Source organism: Ostrinia nubilalis, chromosome 18 (assembly GCF_963855985.1).
Source record: "Ostrinia nubilalis chromosome 18, ilOstNubi1.1, whole genome shotgun sequence".
Taxonomy (NCBI): Eukaryota; Metazoa; Arthropoda; class Insecta; order Lepidoptera; family Crambidae; genus Ostrinia; species Ostrinia nubilalis.
This window is the reverse complement of record NC_087105.1, coordinates 6,052,455-6,072,906: the sequence shown is the minus strand read 5'-3', so window position 1 is coordinate 6,072,906 and position 20,452 is coordinate 6,052,455. Positions and strand designations below refer to the sequence as shown.

The 20,452-nt window shown below is 36.5% G+C and overlaps 1 protein-coding gene across 5 annotated transcripts in view; it reads left to right on the top strand.

The window, feature by feature from the left end:
* The window catches only part of LOC135080609 (ETS-like protein pointed), a 154,304-nt gene that overhangs the window by 90,786 nt on the left and 43,066 nt on the right, over positions 1–20,452 (top strand). For 3 of the 5 annotated variants that reach the window (XM_063975287.1, XM_063975285.1, XM_063975286.1), the window contains exon 4: positions 14,037–14,153. In XM_063975287.1, coding sequence (XP_063831357.1) covers positions 14,037–14,153 — 117 coding nt within the window. Of the gene's footprint in view, positions 1–4,214; positions 4,567–14,036; positions 14,154–20,452 lie in introns of all 5 variants that reach the window. The other 2 variants (XM_063975289.1, XM_063975288.1) reach the window with 2 other exon arrangements.

Genomic DNA, 20,452 nt, shown 5'->3' with positions numbered 1-20,452 from the left:
CATAAATAAAACTTTTATTCTTCTTCTTCTTCGATCCCTCACTGATTGCGACCACAAACTTTTATGGAGCACACAAAATTTTCGACACCAAAGTAATAAATGTTCAAAACATCAATATTCAAAAGTCCTTATTACCTCTTCAAGTTTTATTGACTGTCTAGCTGCAGACTAATAAAAAACAATAACATCAAATGTCATGGCTCAGGATAGAATCAGAGGACAACATAATTCAAGACGGGCGATGTCTGTGGAGACAAATTGAGCGCGAGAATCGAGTTAGTTGACCCTGCGACCCGACACCCGCCACTATTGACCCATGGGCGCACAGATTATGTGACAGATCGATCTCAATAGACCGTTTAACGGATGATTTGAGCAATTTTTCAATAGTGGCTTTTGATTTACTTAACTTTTTGTTCGATTGTAATTTAATTTTTAAGGACTCTACACACTAAGCCCGCTGACTGACGATGACTTGTACGTTCTATGATTTTTACAACAAATGTTTTGTTATTATCCTTGGCTCAAACACAGCGAAGGTCTGCTTTGTAAATTATTATCTTAAAATAAAAAAAGGTACGAGTATTTATTTATGTATTTAAACACAATGACAAATTTCAAAAAAGGTATTACAATAATACGTTGCTTAGATCTATTAGTTAAGAAAACGTTTACAAAATAATGCATTAATTTTTACAAGCATATTAATAAAACATTTCCGTTGGTTTGTATTGTTGAAATAATGCAGACTACACACTAAATCCGCTGACCAGGTGACAAGAGGCACCGACTTTTGATTTGTTAAAAGTCATAGAACTTACAAGTCATCAATCGACATGATGTTTTATACTTGTAAAATGATTTTGTGTCCCTACGTAAAAGTAATGTACGTCACCACTGCAACATGGTTTAGGTATTCATTGACTTCTTTGCCCTCTTACACGCGATGTTCACAGTAGGTACGCCGTAGCTACAGCTACAAAACAAGGTGTTAAACTTGGTGCGAGTCGGTACGCGCTTACTAAGCCTACCTCTGAAAATTTTAACATTAACTTATTATTAAAATATTTAGTTAGTATTAATTTGCAATACAAAGACTTCTAAGAATCAGATGTGGTTTTGAGTTGGTTCTGAAACTGAATTCAGAGCAGTATCTTAATGGTAAATCGTAAATCGTAAGTGATTTAGCATAAAGTTGTCCTCAAGATTAGAAAACATATTGTTTTCTAACAAAAACCTAGAAAATTGTACTGTTGTTCTTTACTACACAATATAGTGCACGATCGTACGGAATGGACTGTATCAGCTATTGTCCGCCAATATTGGTCGACTTGCACGGCTTATTCAATACTACTTATGATACAATAGGCCGTAATGCATGCGACTCCGTAACATTCTCAATAGAGATAGACATATTTTAATATTTGAGTAGAAATGTTACCTTTTCTTTTTAGTCTAGTCAATACATAACTTTATTTCTAGACTAGTAAGAAGGTGAATGTATATCAAAAGTCCCCGCCCTTAGCTCTTTGAGCCCCATTTTTCGGTATTTCGCTTATCTCTCGGAAACTATGATGAAAATCCGAAAAATGGTATGTATCTTCAAGGGACCGCTAAGTTTGGGAAAGATTTTAAAAAAATATCAGATTTTGCTCGTACGTAACTTACTTCAACTTGGAAATCCCTTAAATTAGTAACAGATTTTTAAACACAACAGATAGCAATTAAGAAAGTCTGCCAAAAATAGAATGGAGACGGAATCGATAGTACAAATTGAAGTTTTATTATGAGTATCTTGCATGACTATAAACACATCAATAGAACACGTTTGTATCGGCTTATCTGGCATGATCTTGTCATACATCTATTCCAAATGTGGATTTTATTGGCGGCAATTCGTAGCCCCCATCCACGCTAAGTAAGTTAGATTGGGGATAACATCCATATTCATAACTAGCATCGGTAGCCCATCGATAAAATAATACGATAATAGGCTAAGATTACGATATTTTACGCAAATTTTAAGAAAAAAAGCCAATTGTATTTTTCTTCTAAAGAATGCAATTTAAATTATGAACAGTTTTTTTATTAAGGCTGACTTGCGCTACCTAACTTTGACGATAACCGGTGCTTTTTGTATGGATTTTGACAGATTTTTGACGTTTGTCAAAGTCAAAGTAAGATGGTGCAACCCAGCCTTTTAAAGTTCTGTATTCTAACATCAATTAAACCTCCTATTATTATTTCAGCTTTGAGTTAACTAGCCATTAATATTAATATTCGTATGAATGGTTTTTTTACTAAATATTGATTAGCATTGCTTAAGCTGAAATTCCAAGTCACTAATGACCGTGAGAAACTGTATAAAAAAAGAAAAAGCTCTTACTGATAACTTAACAATGTTGTTATACAACTCAATAAGTTTTCTATGAAATGCTTGTACCAATTTCGACCCTTCACCCACAAAACGGTTATTAAAAACGAAGCTTATGCACTTAACCCCTTCACCCTAAATAATGTACCAATTTCATCAATTCGTGATGGCTTAAACTTAATGTTTTATTCATAACGGTAAACACATTTATTGGGAGTGTAAACATTATTAGCATTAATAAGATGCGGAGTATCCACATGTGGGGTATTTAGTGTCAGTTTTAATTTAAAATTGATAATGGATTCAAATGCGACCGCTAATTTAGTGTGGACAATTAAGTTAGTGAGTACGGTAAATGAACACTGTACTTAAGCGACAACATGTAGGCGCGGTCACGCAAAGCGGTGGAGGTGTTTAGACATAAGGGCCCACGGGCTCACGCACTCAACAGGTGGCGTGTAACGGTGCGAATTGTTATTTTTATGCCTTCATTTAAACATAGCCTTGTACATACTTTTTTAATACTGCTACAAGAATTCGCTCAGTATTTGCATTCGTTTTCATTTACATTAATGTAGGTAGCTTTTGATCTGTTTTCAAGATATCGTCGTACTATTTTTCATTATTTGTTTTGACTGGCAGAAAACAATAACTTTATAGTTATTTAATTTTTAGCGTTAAGAGTCGCATCTCAAACTAATTTGAAAATTATAAAATAACTTGAAAAAATCGAACTGCCTAAGTAAGTAAGTTGCAGTCGCCCGGCAAGCGGAAGGTCGTGGGTTCAATTCCCGCCTTAGGCAGTTCGATTTTTTCAAGTTATTTATAATTTTCAAACAATAACTTTAATAATCTGTTGTGAAGAACATTAATTTACTTAATTGTTGGGTTCAAAACTTAAATGCTACGTGTAAAGTTCGACGCTACAATTACATTATCGTAAAATCCTGCTCTATAACGTTGCAAAATTCCATAACCGAAGATCGCTCGAGACAAGTGCACTCCAGTTAATGACAAAAGTTAGCAAAATGTGTCGTCACGAGCCAGCGGGCCGTGTGGGAACTGGGGGTGGACGGGGTGGGAATGGGCCGGGGGTGAGTGGGACCGGAAGCGCACGATCGGCGCACCTGTGGGAACTATTTGAATATCGCCCGTTGCGTTGGCAGCCTTGCTTTCGACTTGTAATTTAGTGTTCTAGAATGCGATGTTCACTTGTTTAAATTGTTAACGATGAAACTTAAGAATTATAAAAATTGAATTCTTTTCACTAGTTACAATAAATTTTACCTTGATGACACAGCTGAACGCTACAAGTGGAATATACGTTTGACAATGCTATTTTACACTCATAAAATTCTCCAATTAAACTGAAACAGACAGACACAATGATATCATAATATAGATTTAGTTCAACACACTTTGATAACGCTGAAACTGACCACACATTGTCATGTTGAGCAATAACCGCATCGCTGACTTTTATGATGCATTTTATTGCTACCTCAATGCTCAATGAACTTACTAAAAAAGAAATTACTGTCGAAAGTACTTATTACTATGTTGCTACAAAACAACTATGTATTCATGTCATAATTAAGCAGTATGTGGACTAAATAAAGTGAGTGACTAAATTGGGAGTGGAATCCAAAATCCAATGATAAAAAAAAACTCTTTTTCACCCGATGATCAAGCTGATCTTGTTAACTTATTATGCTGTTCATCTTTTGTATAATTAATGAGCCACACTTAATTAAATCTGAACAGTGGTAAAGTTAATTAGTAAAAACTATCAACTTGATCATCGATGACAAGCCTGGGGCTTACCCGTATTCTCAATCAGCAGGTGCCGCAAACAATCTAACGAACCATGAACAGTGATGCGAAGGAACTGAACGTTTCTACCGTGACGTGACAAAAAGCTCGCCAAAATGAAAAACAGTGAGGAGTGTTTAGACTGAGTGACTGTTCAAAAAGATAATAAACATTGTGATATTTATTGATCTTATTATACCTATTAAGTTATTGAAAAGACATTGTAAATTGTACATAGATGTAAAAAAGTGACAAGAGACATTTTTTATTGGGCCTGTGGGCGACTACTGGACTACAGCCCGCGGGACTACTAGAGGCGACGGCTGCCATTGCAGGCATGGGAATCAAAGTCATGATGAAAGCTTTCAATAAGCCAAAAGGTCAGTATTATTAGTTATTTTTCATTTTCAGCAGTGAAGGGTTCATTGAGAGTTGAAATATACCTGATGAAACAAACTTGAATTTGGTTCTTTATGAAACTACAAGTAGATCCTGAAATTACACAGAATTATACCGTAGACGCGTTAGGTACAGGACTTTCGACTGGTAGCAGTGTCATAAAAATATCTATTATAAAACGAAAATGTATGTCATACGAGTATACCTAATATAAATAAATACAAATGTAATAAAATAATATTCTTTTAAAAACTACGGACCATCACGTTTCGGATCGATTCATGCAAAATCGCGTCTCGTATCGACTCGTTTCGAATTCGAAACATCGTTTGTCGGTTTGTTGTGAAAAACGCGATGTATTATCCTCGCGCATGACGCAACGCGCTCGGTTTCGCGTGCACTTGTGCCGAATGTGAACGCGCCGTGACCGCAACAAAAATATGAAAACGTACATTTTATGAAATTATTGGATATCGCTGTAAATATTTGTTCGATTCTAGATAATTGATAAAAACAGCTGTGAGCAATCGTGAAGCTAATTAGATAGATTTAATTAAACGTTGCTAATTAATGATTACAAAGAGTTAACGCTTGACCAATAAACCGCTCTGGTCGGATTTTTCTTCGTAGTTTTCATGTATGAGTAAACAAATACATAATATCTCGTGAAAAATAAAACCGACTACAAAGTAGGCTTTGCTAAGTTATTATTTTGTAGAGCCTGCCTTGTTTACCCTGTAAACACTGCCATTAAGCTAAAAGTTAATTAATCAAGAAGGCTATAAATACACACCGATTACTCAAAACTATTATGAATGCAACGTTACATACTAATCAGTGTGTAAATAAATCATAAATTACAGGACGATAGATCCCTAGAAATTAGAAATCGAGATAGCCCCGGTGTTGCATCGTTTCCTTCAGCGTTGTTTTGAAACGTTGCGTGCGATGGCAGGGCGCGCATTGTGCAACCCCGCGAGTCATTACCGTAATTACGACTTACTCTTCGCGCATGCTCTGATGATCTTGAAAGTGAAGACCTTGGCGTGTGTGCTCATAACCTGAGAACTGAAAACAATGTTTGTATACAAACTCATTTACAGCTCGAGTACATGCGACTGCTTGTTAACAAGCATTATTATATCATAACAATTGGCGAGATAGTCTAGAAATCTAAGTTTACTACTGCGTGATCTGATTTAAATAACATGAGTTGTAAGAGTACCATCTTTTAATGCTGCTTACGCTGAGCAACCAAAAACATTTCACAGTTGTTATTTCAACTAACCAATAAAACGCCTGACCGTTTTATGAAACATCATCGGCCAACTAATAAACATGTGAACATCAAATACCTACGAGTACTCGAGTGAATTCGTTGGTGTCTCAAGACAGTAGCCGGTCTTTCTCATGGCGGACAATGGCGATCAATGGGACAACAACCATCGGATTTACGATTCAACACATTCCGTAAGTCGTAAAAGGTTATAACAATTTACGGGCACAACAAAGAAGTGGCATCTAGTACGGGAGCTAATAACGCACCGAGCAGCGACGTGCGCGGGGGCGTCCATTCACGCTGCTGATTGGCCCATCCGGTGCGCGCTCAATGAGATGATGCGCGCCGCCTCTGTCATTGAGCAAAGGTCTCTCGCCTACAGTCGTGATCAACACAGATCACTGAAAGATAAACATGTAGGTACTATTGTTCAGTTTTTTATTATATTACGTATGCGGTTAAACGTGAACGCATGATTGATTAGCAAAAACAAACGAAACTAAAAATGTTCCATTGTTTTTCGAAAAATGATTTTAACGACTTACATTGTACGGGCAAAGACGTTTAAGACATTAGTTCATCTCAAGACACATAAATTACCGTACCGTAGGTAGGTAACCTATGAAAAACAGTTCTACCCAGGTAATATGTTTGCGTTTAAATCTGTCTAGCTGAATATATTTGTTATTTTAGTACATAATAGGCTAGAACGTGTATGTATTATTAGGTCTTACCTACTACCTACTAAATAAGGAAAACATCCGTTTTCTAGTCATGTGTCTCGCTGAAGTTGAAAAATAATTTCAATACTACACATCCGTGCAACACTTAAGTAAGTAGGTACATCTGAAACATTTTGTATGATTTGAATCATAAAGTTTTACACATTGTTAAACGAACAGGAAGGGATATGAAGAACCTGAAAACCTATAAGTTGTTGCAACTGCCCATATCGAAGTAATTTTAATACACCATTATGCAAAACCCTCTTTTTGACTCATTTTACGCGTGAGTGGACAAGGTCCGTTTGAAAGTTGCATTTACCGCATTATGAAAGGACCCTCCGCCACGCTTGAGTTACGGGGGAGACAGGCAAACAGTCAATTTTTGATACTCATTAAGTAATTCGTTTTCACACGATCATTTTCAACAGTTGAAAACGCACTACTAGCTTTAGGCGATAAATAAGTACAATCATTATGTTTTAAAAATAACTCTAATCCTATTTTAAAATGCAGAAATTAAAAGCATTATCCTAATTTTATGCTACGGCTTCGCTTATGAAAGGACAAACCGCCTGGTAATAAATAATTAATTCCCTCTTTCCGGGCAATCTAACCCGTAACCAATACACAACAAGACAGATGTTATAATTTTCAATATTACCTCTTGCACTACAAAACGGGGTTCAGTAACAGCGTTTAGAGTAATTACAAGATATTAACGAGAATGATTTGAATGCGAAACAGGCGCACGCGCCGCTCACGTCACGCGACGTTCCAAGTTCAAACTGCGAACAATGGCGGAGGTAAAAATGGCGCGAGCTTTTGTTCTGGTTGCTATTGTGCCGCGAACTAATGAACCTACTATCTGCAAAATGAGCGCGTGCTAACTATTGTGAAAACTATTTTATGATAGCTCAATCAACGATGATAAATCACTTGACACTTTTTTACGAAATTTTACTTGTAAACTATGAAAAAGCCCCTCTATCTTTATATTTCAAACTGCTGCTAATTCTAATGAGTAGTAGAGTTTATCCTTAGGTAGAGACAGTGGACTCGTATTTTCAAACCTCTATTTTGAACAATATAACCAACTATCTACTTCAATCAAGTATTTGAACTTTTATGTATAGACCTATCTATATACACTGTTCGCCCATGTTCTCATCATGACATGACCTAGATCAAGATAAGTTCTGTAATTATCATTTAAATTAACCTGAAAACATTTACTATAGGATAGAGTTAAGAATTTTCCCTTTGTTCTTTTGAATTCGTATCAACGCCATCTCATTTTATGGCACTCACGCAATTTTATTTTCCTTCGAAAACATGCTAACCGTTTTTACGACACGTTTGAAACTGTTTACAATGGAGTATCAGGCTATACTTTGCATATCAGTTGGTAAATTGCGAAGCAACAAGTGCACATAACCCTTCGGCCACCTGTTATGGCCCTTGAGCGTTGGTGTGGAAGAATAACAATAATGGTGACTACAAACTACAAGCCTTTTGCATTTACTTTACAGCTCTCTAATAAAGAGGCATGCGTTGTTAGATAATTACAAGTATTCGTTACATTTTACAGTTAACGGAAAAGTAAATAAATAATTCGTTCCCACAACCACACATTTACATTACTTAGCCCAAACCTTGCAGAGCTTTTATCGCGAAACCGCATCTTGCTTTGTTGTCCTGTAAGCAAACAACTAAACTGGGCAAAATTTAAATAAATCGCAAAATGTATGTAATAAAGTACCTATCCCTTAACGGCCAAATTTATTTCTCAAAATGTCTCCAAAATAAATCAGCTCTATCTTCCTCACTCAAAACGCTAACGTCACAGCGTGAGTGTTAGGTAAATCAAATTAAGCATTCTGAGCGTTATCTTGTTATACGGCGAAATCGAAATACTGAAGGTCCATTACCAATTTTAATGGACAATGTACGCAGTGACCTCCATGGCGACGCTCTATAAATGGTGTTTAATGGCTCACGGAATGACAAACTGCTTCCAGAGTACCAGTCTGGACAAATTGGTATATGTCAGTCCAAAAGACATACGAGTTAACGAGTATTAATCTGTCTTGCAACTATGTCATTTAAGACTTATTTATTACTTAAAAATGCAAGAGACACTGTTGCATTTTTCCTTCCACTCTTTTGTGGGTATGGGAAAGACTTTAATGACTTACAAAGCTACAAGCACAGTAGATATATGAGCTAAAGCAGTACGGAAACTTAGCCCTTTCGGCGAGTTAAATACCTACACTTCAACTGAGTGTTAGGGTTGGCACTCTTAATCTTTATAAAATTAATAAGGTTCTGACTTACTTATTTATTAAAACGTTTATTTAGGTTTTTTAATTATCAAATACCTAATGGAATAAATTAATTGACTAAGTAGTTAACAAAAAAATAAAACGTTAATTAGGTTCTATAATGATCGAATACATAATCGAATAAATTGATTAAGTACTATTAGAGGCCGGTAGAAGATATTCTATTCTCATAAATAAAATACCGGATACTTACTTTCACATAGCTATTGCCTCATTTTAAATACAGTTCATCACTTAAGTACAAAAGCGCGCGGAGCAAATTACCTACTTTATCAAATAGAACACATAAATTGTTAAAAAGCGTAATTACGTAATTTAAAAAGAACTATTACTAAATCAGATGTAAGCACTTTATTTAAAAAGTAATATTTAATCAGAATTATTACGAAGTTTAAAAAATAAAAGTTCTGGTTTTGAAGATGCCGAGTTCAAGCAGCCGTATACTACGCAATACACTCGTGCGTGGCATGTTTTTAAAAATACAGCGGACAGTGCATGCAATAAAATTATTATTAAAAACAACGCGCGCGACACCCGCGACGGATGGACTGCGAGGTTCGCTTAGAGCTCGTGTAAAGCGTGCGTCTGTGTGCGTGAGTCTGATTTCGAGCGTTTGTATGAAGTTTCCGTACTGTTTGATTTATCTACTGTGCTACAAGTTTTACTTAGACTGGGTTGCACCAAAATCTTTCTTTAACTTTAACAAACGTCAAAAATCAATTAAATTCCATACAAAAAACACCGCTTATCGTTATAGTTACGGTCAAAGTTAGGTGGTGCAACTCAGCCTTAGACTTGCGGGTGCAATCAATTATCATGTAGACTTGTAGAGATAAGAAAGGAGACTATATGCCTCCCTATTGGCCTATAAACATCTCATATTAAACAAAAACAAACGACAATCAAAATATTCGTAGTGGTGTGCAGACTCCGTCACGGTCCGCTCTAGCCCAAATCTCGAAGGTTGCGGGCCGTCCTCGTGTTTCGGCCGCGCAGCCCGAGCGCATCGCCGGCCTTTTGTGCTGTTATCTACACCATTCACCATTCGGCACACTCCGCTTCAACCCACAAACCACTCTCAAACATCGACTTGCGATCATACTCAACACTGATATTGAAAAGAAATTAATCTCTGTCGAAACCACAAAATGGAGCGCTCACTGACGGTCAAAAGAATACGAACCATTCATTTATTGCGTCATTACGAAGCATTACGTACAAATATATGTCTCATTTCAGCATCTTAAGCTCGTCGACTCTTAACTAAACTGTAATTTTAAATTGCGTTTGAACAAAAAAGGTAGTCACTTGCATTCCGTGAGCCGGGCTCATATTTTGACTGTTGTATCCTTCGGGTGGATTTCAACAGAAAGCTCACAGGATAATTAAACGAAATCACTTCGGATTAATTACTTTAATTACGGAAACGGAAGTCTTGCCGGTTGGCGGCCATAGTTTTTGCTTCATCTCAAGAATCCGCGTGTACCAAAAGCTTAATGTCAACTTTAATAGGGAAAGCAATTAAATTCCGCTATCTAGTATAATGTATACCAAATTGTTTTTAAAGATGCTGTGAAATTATACCAAATATTCCATTATTGTATTTATGTGTTATTTGGTTTCTCCAGGAAACAAGATTTGAGAAATTATAGTTTCAACTTCATATGAAAATCAACGTTAACATCACTCTATCTTCTAATCTTAATTAATTAATGGCTTCACAACTACTCATTAAAATAAATAATTACCCCGAAAGCTTTAAAAGCACATATTAGTAATGTCCTTGAAAAATTTCAGATCCAGTCGTAGTAATGACCTCCAACTTCCAAACTAGATGAACCTGTATTGTGGGTGCCAATAAAAATGTATATGCATTAATGTCCACGGCAGATGTCTGTTTAAAAGTTTCAACACTGATATAATTTAGTCAGAAAACATTATTATGCATAAAAACATAACATTTTCTTTATAATATTAAATTAAGTAGGTGTCTGGTGATATTGAAATGCTTGATGGTTGCAATAGTCTGAAAAATCAGCTTTTAAAAAATACATACAACGGCATAAATAATCTCCTCCTTTTCGAAGTCGGTTAAAAACGTTTGCAGCAATTCAAAAAAGCTTATTTTTATTTATATGTTGATTGTTATCGCGATTGTAATAAATCAAATTAAAAGAGCAGAGTTATACAGTCGAAGATTCCTATCATATTATCGCGCTCAAATATGTAGAGCTTCATTCACATGAACGAGTGAAGTACAGTAAAGCCACAGTATTGACTCAGTCCATCCTGCAGGTGTGTGGATAGTCATTTCGCGTGATATATATGCGATTATCTCACAATGCATAAACGGATAAGGATTCGCATAATGGTACCAATAAAAACACGAAAAAATGCCTTTAAATCTGATCCCCCAGACAGGTACCTAGTTTAAGTTTGACACTTTACAAATGCCTACATAACACGTGAATTGTAGCTAGCAAGAAAATTTATTTATTCTCATCCTATTGCTTATAAGCAATAGGCTTATTAGGTATGTTGTGTGACGAAAGGTTACACGCTTTTTACTATTTTCAAAGTCATTACGACAACGTTTAAAATTCAAAACAGTTTTTGCGTAGTAGAAAAAAATGTTTGGCGCCGCTGTGCACTGTCAACACCTCGAACTTAAAGTTACCACAATGACGTGACAACTTATGTGACAACATGCTCAAAAAACAAAAAAGACATGATTTGGGTACAATACAATAGACCAAGGGTAAGTCATTTGGAACACTGGGTAAACAATCTGTTGAAAATACCCAATATTTGCTTTTTATGCCTACATTGTTTAATCACTAGCGTAGCCTCAATGGAATAGACTAATAGAGAGTCCATTTTCAAATGTTAATAACATAAAAACAATATGTTTATCGATGGGTCGTTCCGATCGCATTACGTTGTACTTGCACCACATATGGTTTGTATGCAATAACCGTGAGTCAAGTGCAGCTGCGCGAGATATATAGCTCGGGTAAATCACAATGCACTGGAGTCCTGCAATTAATGTGCGTGTGATCCGCAACTGCCGGCCGTGGCCGCGGGACATTCTGCGTCGGATGCTGGCTCGACAGCCGCGGAGCTCAGCTATACAGGCTGGCAAGAATATCAGTCAGAGCAGCTATACAGGTTGAGGCAAGAATTACAAATCACTCGGAACTGTAAAATTATATCTTTGGAAATTTAAAGCAGCTGCGTCTAGACTCAAGCAAAGCTAGCAGCCAGGCAACGAATATAAAAATACACCCTCTAAAAAAACAAAATGCTTACTTACATATTTTATCCATAGAACCCACAGTTCAATGTTCATGAAGAAAATGTATGTGGCCTATCTACTGGCCAAAGCTTCAACCACTACTACCTAAATTGTTTTTCAAAGGCAACGACATGTGAAGTTAAAGATTGACCCAAAGATAATGTCAATGAGCAGAATTTATGCTGTCGTAGCACCGTCTGTACCTCATAATGTAAGCTTTAAACAAATCGTCAAAACAAGTTAATTTGTGTGAAAACCGGTATTCATTTACGAAATATAGAACGATATTTCACAATTCAGCAGATATTCTAACTAGAGACAATTAAAAAGACTCTACCTAGTGGGTTGGTACGGATTCTACGAAACTGCTGAAAACCACAATTTCATCATAATTATTTTTACTTATGATACTTTTTCGAGGCTATTTTGACCAACCATCCAGTTAGGACAGCTAACAGTCCCAAACTATTTGTTTTGCATTAGAAAAGTAGGTAGTCGACTGTCGGTAGTTCAAATAACTGTAATCAATTCAGAAAATTACTGCCTGTTATTCGAATATTTGAGTTGCTATTAAAATAATTAATATTGTTAACTACACGAAAGCTTCACAAAGGCTCTACTTAGAAACAGACCCCTAGCTTCAAAGGCGCTTAGGTAACTTAATTAGATAGAAACAAGGTGCGTACAAAGTAATGTCTAGTCCAGTATCGCAATCTTAGATGCTATTTGAAAACGGTAATCTAGAAACAGAGTGAAAATTTTAAATTATATCAGAACGAGGCTTGAGCTAGAGCGGAGCCGGGCAGCGACCGTGGGAGAGGTGCACAAATCTCCGCATCTCGAAACTGGTCGGCAGGTGCGCGCGCGCACACTAGCCCGCACCACGCACACTGTAACACGTCCACTTATGAATGAAGCCTACGTACCACGCACACCCACACCCGCAACACTTGATCCCGCTTGCTTGTTTATCTCTGATTTATTTTATTCGAAGCCATCGAGACTCAAAAAGTCCGCTATTAATTTGTTCGTCGGTACTCGGTATAAATAGCGTAGATAAAGTAATTAATTTCGCTGATAATGATCTCGGATGAGTAAGTACAACCGTTTCGGTAATAAGCAACTGAGTTAAAAGCTTTCGAACTACAAATTGTGGTGCTGTCACATCAAAAGAGCGTCCACTGATTTCCGTAGCGTAGTTATGGCATTATAAAAAAGCTCGGGTTAATTTTAATGTTTAATGACATGACCGTGTAGGTATTTTGTGTTGAAGAAGCTAGCTGTGTTAACTTGAAGTGGTAAGACACGCACCTGGAGTTAGCGTAATGCATGCAATCGAATGAGACTCGTTACTACTGCGCCGCTACGTGTAACTGCATAAAGCCTACGCACCGCGATAAAGAAAGATCGCCGCTAATAACGAACTCAATCCTGTACTCATTAGCATTTCACGATATTAAACCAAAAGGTGAAACAATTCAAAAGTTTAACTGAAAAATGCAACTTTGTAAGAATGGTAACTAAAGGTCCTTTCAATAAGAATGCTACATTTTTAATTAATAACACGTTAATATAGCTTCTATTCAATATATTTCAGAAGTTAATCTGATTAAATTCATTGCCCTGCTCTATCAGGACAACTAGAAGTAACGTAGTATGTAATGCCCTCTCTGGTCAGTCCACATTGAGTTCTCTCTTTCAATTATAAAATCCTTTACACAACCCACTCGCCATTCTTTAGATCTCTGCTCCTACGTATCACTAGCACCTCCCTAGAAATAATGAATAACCTGCGTTTTTATTGTTGCAGACATCCCGTCGCAGGTGCCACCGCTCACGCCCGGCACCAACAAAAAGATGGCCGAGGCGCTGAAGGCTACCTTCGCCTCCTGGGAGAAGGAGCAACTGCGCCTCGGCGTGCCCAAAGGTAAGAAGTTTTACAAAATAACTTAAGTTCATCCTAATAGATACTGGCAGTTTCGTTCGTTCGTTTCAGCCGAAAGACGTCCACGGCTGGACAAAGGCCTCCCCCAAAGATTTCCACAAAGGCCGGTGCTGCGCCGCTCGCATCCAAGCACTGGCAGTTTAGTACATACAAAACGATTTAGACATTGAACTATCTCTGTAACCTATTCAGCTTTATTAGTTCGAAAATTGCTAGTTTCCATAGGCGAGGACTATGAATTTTCGTTACTTTTAAAATGCACTGCGCTATTAAATTTTAAGATGACAGGATGAAATTGAGCTCTTCGATCTATGAGATAGTAGGTGATGCAAAAATTACTTCTACTTCTCGTATTAAATTGCATACCACATTACTAACAAGAAATTCAAATAATGAGAGAAAATATAAACAACTTAGATAAATTACAGCTTAACAACCAGTTAAACACACAGTTGATTCACACATTGACACTTCGTAATTTCTACGTCTGAACTAGTTACTACATTATCATACACTTACATTACTGTGCCCAGTTCACATGAATGATTCCATTCAAAGTTTTTTATTGCCAGGAAGAAAACGCAATAAAACCTGAAATTTCTGACATCAATCGGAAACATCTGAGAGCTTGCGGAGAATGATTCGTGATTATTTATATTTTTTCTCAAACTTTCATTTCCAGTACAAAAGTTTCGGTGTTGTTTAGTTTTAAAAAGTGACTCATTTTTTTTATATTTACACTATAATCCGGCCCTTTTCAAGGCGAGAGTGAATAGGTACTTACAGGGCAGAGATGTCCCATGCATCCTAGACTGCATCTCACTTAATACCTAATAATGTCCGTCTTTATATTTTCATTTAACTTGGTCAGCTCTATTAGGTACTAGTCTACTGGAATTATCTTAAATGCTGAGTAAAAAAGTCTTCTAAGAACTCAATACCCTTCTCTCAAAATAAAGGCATATCTATTGTCGAGACCGTCTAAACAAGTATTATCCAATAAATGGCAATAGAATTGAAATTGCGTTCGAATCAAAGTATCGGTGGTCTAAAATGTGTAACATCCGCTGGGCGATTGAAATAAATTAATTCGTTCAACATGTTCGGTCATCGATCGAGCCCCGCGTCAGGATCGTGGTCCGAGATTGTTTGATTGCCCTCAGCGGTCGGCATTATGTTGTTTGTCATGCGGTTGATTAGATTGTTACAATTTTACAGTTAACATTGATATAAGTAAGTACTGTATTAAGGACAAGACAAAAGGAAATTATATACAATACGTAGACGCAGATTTTTTGCATGAACTTTGCTTTTATTCTGAAAATATGAAAAAAAATTTACAGGATCAATTGGTAAGACAATTTTTTTTAATATACAAAATATACGAGAACCTTCCAGATTATTTACGAATTGAGTATCGATTCATGATACAGACCAAACAGTATTTAGAGGATACCTACTTGCAGTTGACAGGAATGCTCTCCGTTGGCTTATTTCTCCCAAAGCATCACAAGCCCTTCCCAGCAAGTGGGTTACAAGCAAAAACTGTTAGTGGCTCGGTCGTATCGTTCGCAGGGATTAGCATATGGTAATGAGACGAGCGTCGCCGCGTCGTCGCGCGTCGCTGCGTGTCGCCCGCACTCCGCCTTTGTTGGTGGCGAAATACAGGGTTACATACAACAACTACAATTCTGTTGCAACGAATCTGGGTAAACAAACCAACCCTAGGGGGGTAGTAGGGGGTTGTTTAACATAAACACAAAAATATACGACATCTTATAGGATTTCCAACTTGGTATGTATAAAGTAAACAATGAATGGTATTAAAATTACAAATCACGAAATTCCGTTCTTCGGTTATTGTTTTTCGCTCATTGATAAAATAAATATTACAAACTACCTCGTAATGAGCTCTACATATTTTGGACCAACTTAAAAAACATAGGAGATTATTTACTGGTAAAAATTTTTAAATTGTCGGAACATATCAGTACTTATTCATCATCATCATCATTTTAGCCATAGGACTATTATTATTATATCAGTACTTATTGCAAGATGTTAAAGGAAGTCATTGATGTATCAACATAATAATAATGAGTTATTTCAAATAAAGGTATATATACAGGGTGGAATTTTGTAATGCCACCTGGAGGGAAAGTACCCTTAATATTGTAGATAGAAAAAAATTCTCAAGGAAAACATTCCTTTGTTTTTGTAAAGAAATAGAACTGCATTCAAAGATTTCCAAAAATTTTCTTGCCACACCCGGGAATCGAACCAACTGAAATCTATTAAAAATTACACCCTGTATTTTTATTGCATCAATCGTTAGGGTCAAGTATAAGGATGAAATCTCTCTAACAAACTTGATAAATCAAATGAAAGGAAATCCATAAAATCTTAAATTATTTTAATTACGTACAGAAAATTGTATGGTATGAAGTGAATTTTCGAAAAAAATTCGAAAATCTATGAATGCAGTTCTCTTTCTTTTCAAAAATAAAGGAATGTTTTCTTTTAGTAACATTTTCTATCTGCAGTATTTAGAGTACTTTCCCTCCAGGTGGCATTACAAAATTCCACCCTGTATATAACATTTTTTTTTTTTCAAACTTGATTTATAGTTTTACCTAAAACTGAAGACATGAAATAGCTTTTATTTTTTAACCTTTGTGTAAAGAACATGTGTTACTGTTAATATATTTTCTTTGCATGCTCATAACACTACTGTCAATGCCACCTAAAGTTGTTGTTGTCGACATACGAATTTAGATAGATGTTTAGTTGAACTTTCGAGAAAACGTGTCAACTTGAGGTCAGAGTCCAAGACTCATCTTATAATAATAATAATAAATATCCTTGGACATTTTACACTGCGCCTCTAGTCCCAAACTAAGCAAAGCTTGTACTATGGGTACTAGACGACGGGATAAACATACTTAAATACTTTTTTTTTTTGTAAATACATACATATTATACATAGAAAACAACCAGACCCGTCACAGAAATTAAAGTTCATCATTTCAATTTCTGCCCGGCCGGGAATCGAACCCGGACCTCTCGGCATAGTAGTCCGTTCTGAACCACTACACCATCTTAAGACAAGACTTGATACTAACTGTACCCGCAACTTCGTAGAAAATTCGCTAAGTCATTTTCCAGAACTTCAGTAAAAAGCTTCAGTAATAATAAAATATCAACGCTTAGTATTAGGTGGAATTAGAGGTATCCACACATAGACAGGTTTACGTAGGTATACGTACGAATATTAGAGAAACAATAGTTTTCAGCCATCATATAGTTAAATTTCAAAAAGGTCCGTGTATGGGGCCGCGTCTCTTGGGGTTACTATGTTTTAAGTCTTGTATTTAATCGCAATAAAATTAATGGAAGAAAAGTCAATGCAATTAAAAGCACCTCCATAATTTTGAAGTACATAATTTCAAAAAATACTACAATTTTGCCTCATTGAGCCCAATGGGTCCCAATAATTTTCTAGCCAATATAGAGTTTAAATAGACACACTTTCTAGATTTCAGTATTAATATCTACAGAGAAAAGTCACATTGTAGCAAAAAACCTATACTTTCAGAGCTCATTGTTTAACAACAACATATATGTATATACGAATTTTTAAAACCGCAAGTTGACATCGAATCCCCATATAAATAAATATTTTGGAATCAATTTAGTTTTGTAAGATTTTCCTAAACTAAACTTAAGACTCACTAAAATAAGTATAGAGATCTAGTTTTGACGGATCATAATTAATAGCAGCTCCTTTAATTAATCGTCGATGCGGAAAAGCCCTATTTTGTGTACAGAGCCCCGATTACGGTAATTTTTAACGTCAACAATCCAGACACGCTTCTCGATTCTGCGATACGATTGGTCGGTACGCAGAATCAGAAACGCGTCTGGATTGTAGACGTTATATAAAAGTTACCGTAATCGGGGCTCTGATCTTATGTTTTCATACTATTGCCGAAAATGAGTAATAGATGTCGCTAGGTGCACAGGTGGCGGGTCGTCGCCCCGGGCCGGAAGTGCGTGCGTCTGCGCCTCGTCTATTCGCGCTTTCCGCTGCGCTCGCGCATGCCCTGCGTTTGGTAGTACAGACAAGTACATCAAGTTACACTGGCATTTATGTAGTTGATATAGGTGCTATTTTGCAACAAAATGTAGTCTCATGTGCTGTCGACTGTATGAAATTATATTCGAAATAGTATGTGACATAGTTCTGTGTTTTATGAAAGAAAATAGACGCAAGTTCATAATTCTACTCGTAATTTTGTATGCAACATGTATTAACAACTTCATTCAGTGTATAAAAGATCAATTGTAAACCTTGCATTATAATTTTCAATGAATGACGGTCTCACGTTGATAAAGTTTCTTCTAAAATTAGCTAATTGACTGACAACCTCTACATAATCATTACTGATTTTAATTCGACATTAATTAACGATTGATGTTGTCAAATCGAGAGACGATTCGTTTTAATTGTTCACAATAAACAAAGCAATAAAGGGTAATCGATGAAACCGGTCAACAAACAACGGCTTAAGTCGGCCATTTAAATGCAGCCGCTCAGCTCATTAACGCTTTGATCATGTGAAATTGGTGTCTTCATAAGTTTGCCTGATGAAATAATTGCCACAAGCCTGGTTGAGCATTCGTAAGCCTTTTTAATGATCGTTTATCTTGTTTACTGGGTATTTTGTGTGATGTAATCTATCCTTAAATACCTACTATAATCTAAACAGTAGCTTATAAAAAGCTGTTGAATGAAATAAAAAACGGTTATGTATTTGAGGAGTTCATAATAAAACACGCATAATACTTATAGACGAATACACTTCGAACTGGCTCAACCGCATTTTAAACACACAAAAATGCATGAGCTCATATTGATAAGGACAACCTGCTTTCAATAATATTATCTGAAGAAATACCAACAACGTCTAATTAAAGTAAGGTAAAAAGTTCCGATAAAAACGTCACAATTGCATAAACTAAATAATGCAAAAGCGATTACGGCGTACGAATGTTCTTACAGTGACTAATACTTGAAGAAATGTTACGAACAACACTAAAATTAAACACTTTTCTTTCGTATTTAATATTTAAGTTTGAGGTAAGATAGCCAGTTCCTCTGTGGTTGAGGATTCCGTATGAAGCTCGCTTCCACCTTCGGCCTGATCATCACTTACCATCGGATGAGATACAAGCCAAGAGCTTCCTCGTTGTGTATAAAAAAAATCTATAAGCGTATTTAGAGATAACGCAGTAATTGGCATGAGAAGAGCTTTTGTGGAGCCGATGGCTGGTAATGAGAAAACATAAAACAAACAATTTACATAGAGGCAATCTACGAGTGTGTACACACGTGAACAGTGGCTGCTATCTGTCGCTGAGATCTGGATGAACATAAAATGACGGTACACAATGATGTCTGCGGACCGCGGAGACGACCGCGTTTAGGGTTGCCAGGTGTCCGGCTTTAATCGGACAGCCTTTTTCGAACGTGTCCGGCCAAATAATGATTTTCTGGTCCGTACTCCGTGTCCGTCTTTTGTTACACATTTTATGTGGCTGCCGCACCAGTCAAAAGTCGAGCGCAAAATTATTTTTATTAGAAAATATTTTTCAACAGTTAGAACATATTAGGCCTTTTAAAAGCTATGATTAGCGGTTAAAAAGCTGCTTAGCTTAGCAGTTAGCTGTTTTAGAGTAAAATGTCCGGCAAAATTAAGCACCGAGTCCGGCTTTTATGTTTTTGGACCTGGCAACCCTAACCGCGTTATCTGCCGATCGGCTGTTAATAAAATCGACCCATTACCATACGGACTCGGTCTGCTTTGTTTAACAGTGTTATATGGGGTGCAGCGCTTGTGAGACGAGAGGGTGGGAGCAATGCCAATCAATGAGCAACTCGTAAAGATTCTTTCAACTCTGGTTTACATTTTTCAGACAGAATAAAACCATACCGAAAATCATTTAAAACAATTTAATTTAGTCAGGATCGAGTTTAACTGGTATCGTGAGACAAATTAATTATCTAGTAGTTTCTTACTCTCACGTCAAATAGACCCGCGTTGATATTACAGTTACCTAAGATATAATCATATTCTTCATATTCTAACCGCGTACAAATTATCGTATCCCAAGAGACCACAATAATTATTCTGTAATGGCTCTAATCATTCAAGTGAAATTAAAATGTTTACATTAATCTCCACGTTGATCTACGGAGATGCGTGACTGATCAATATTAA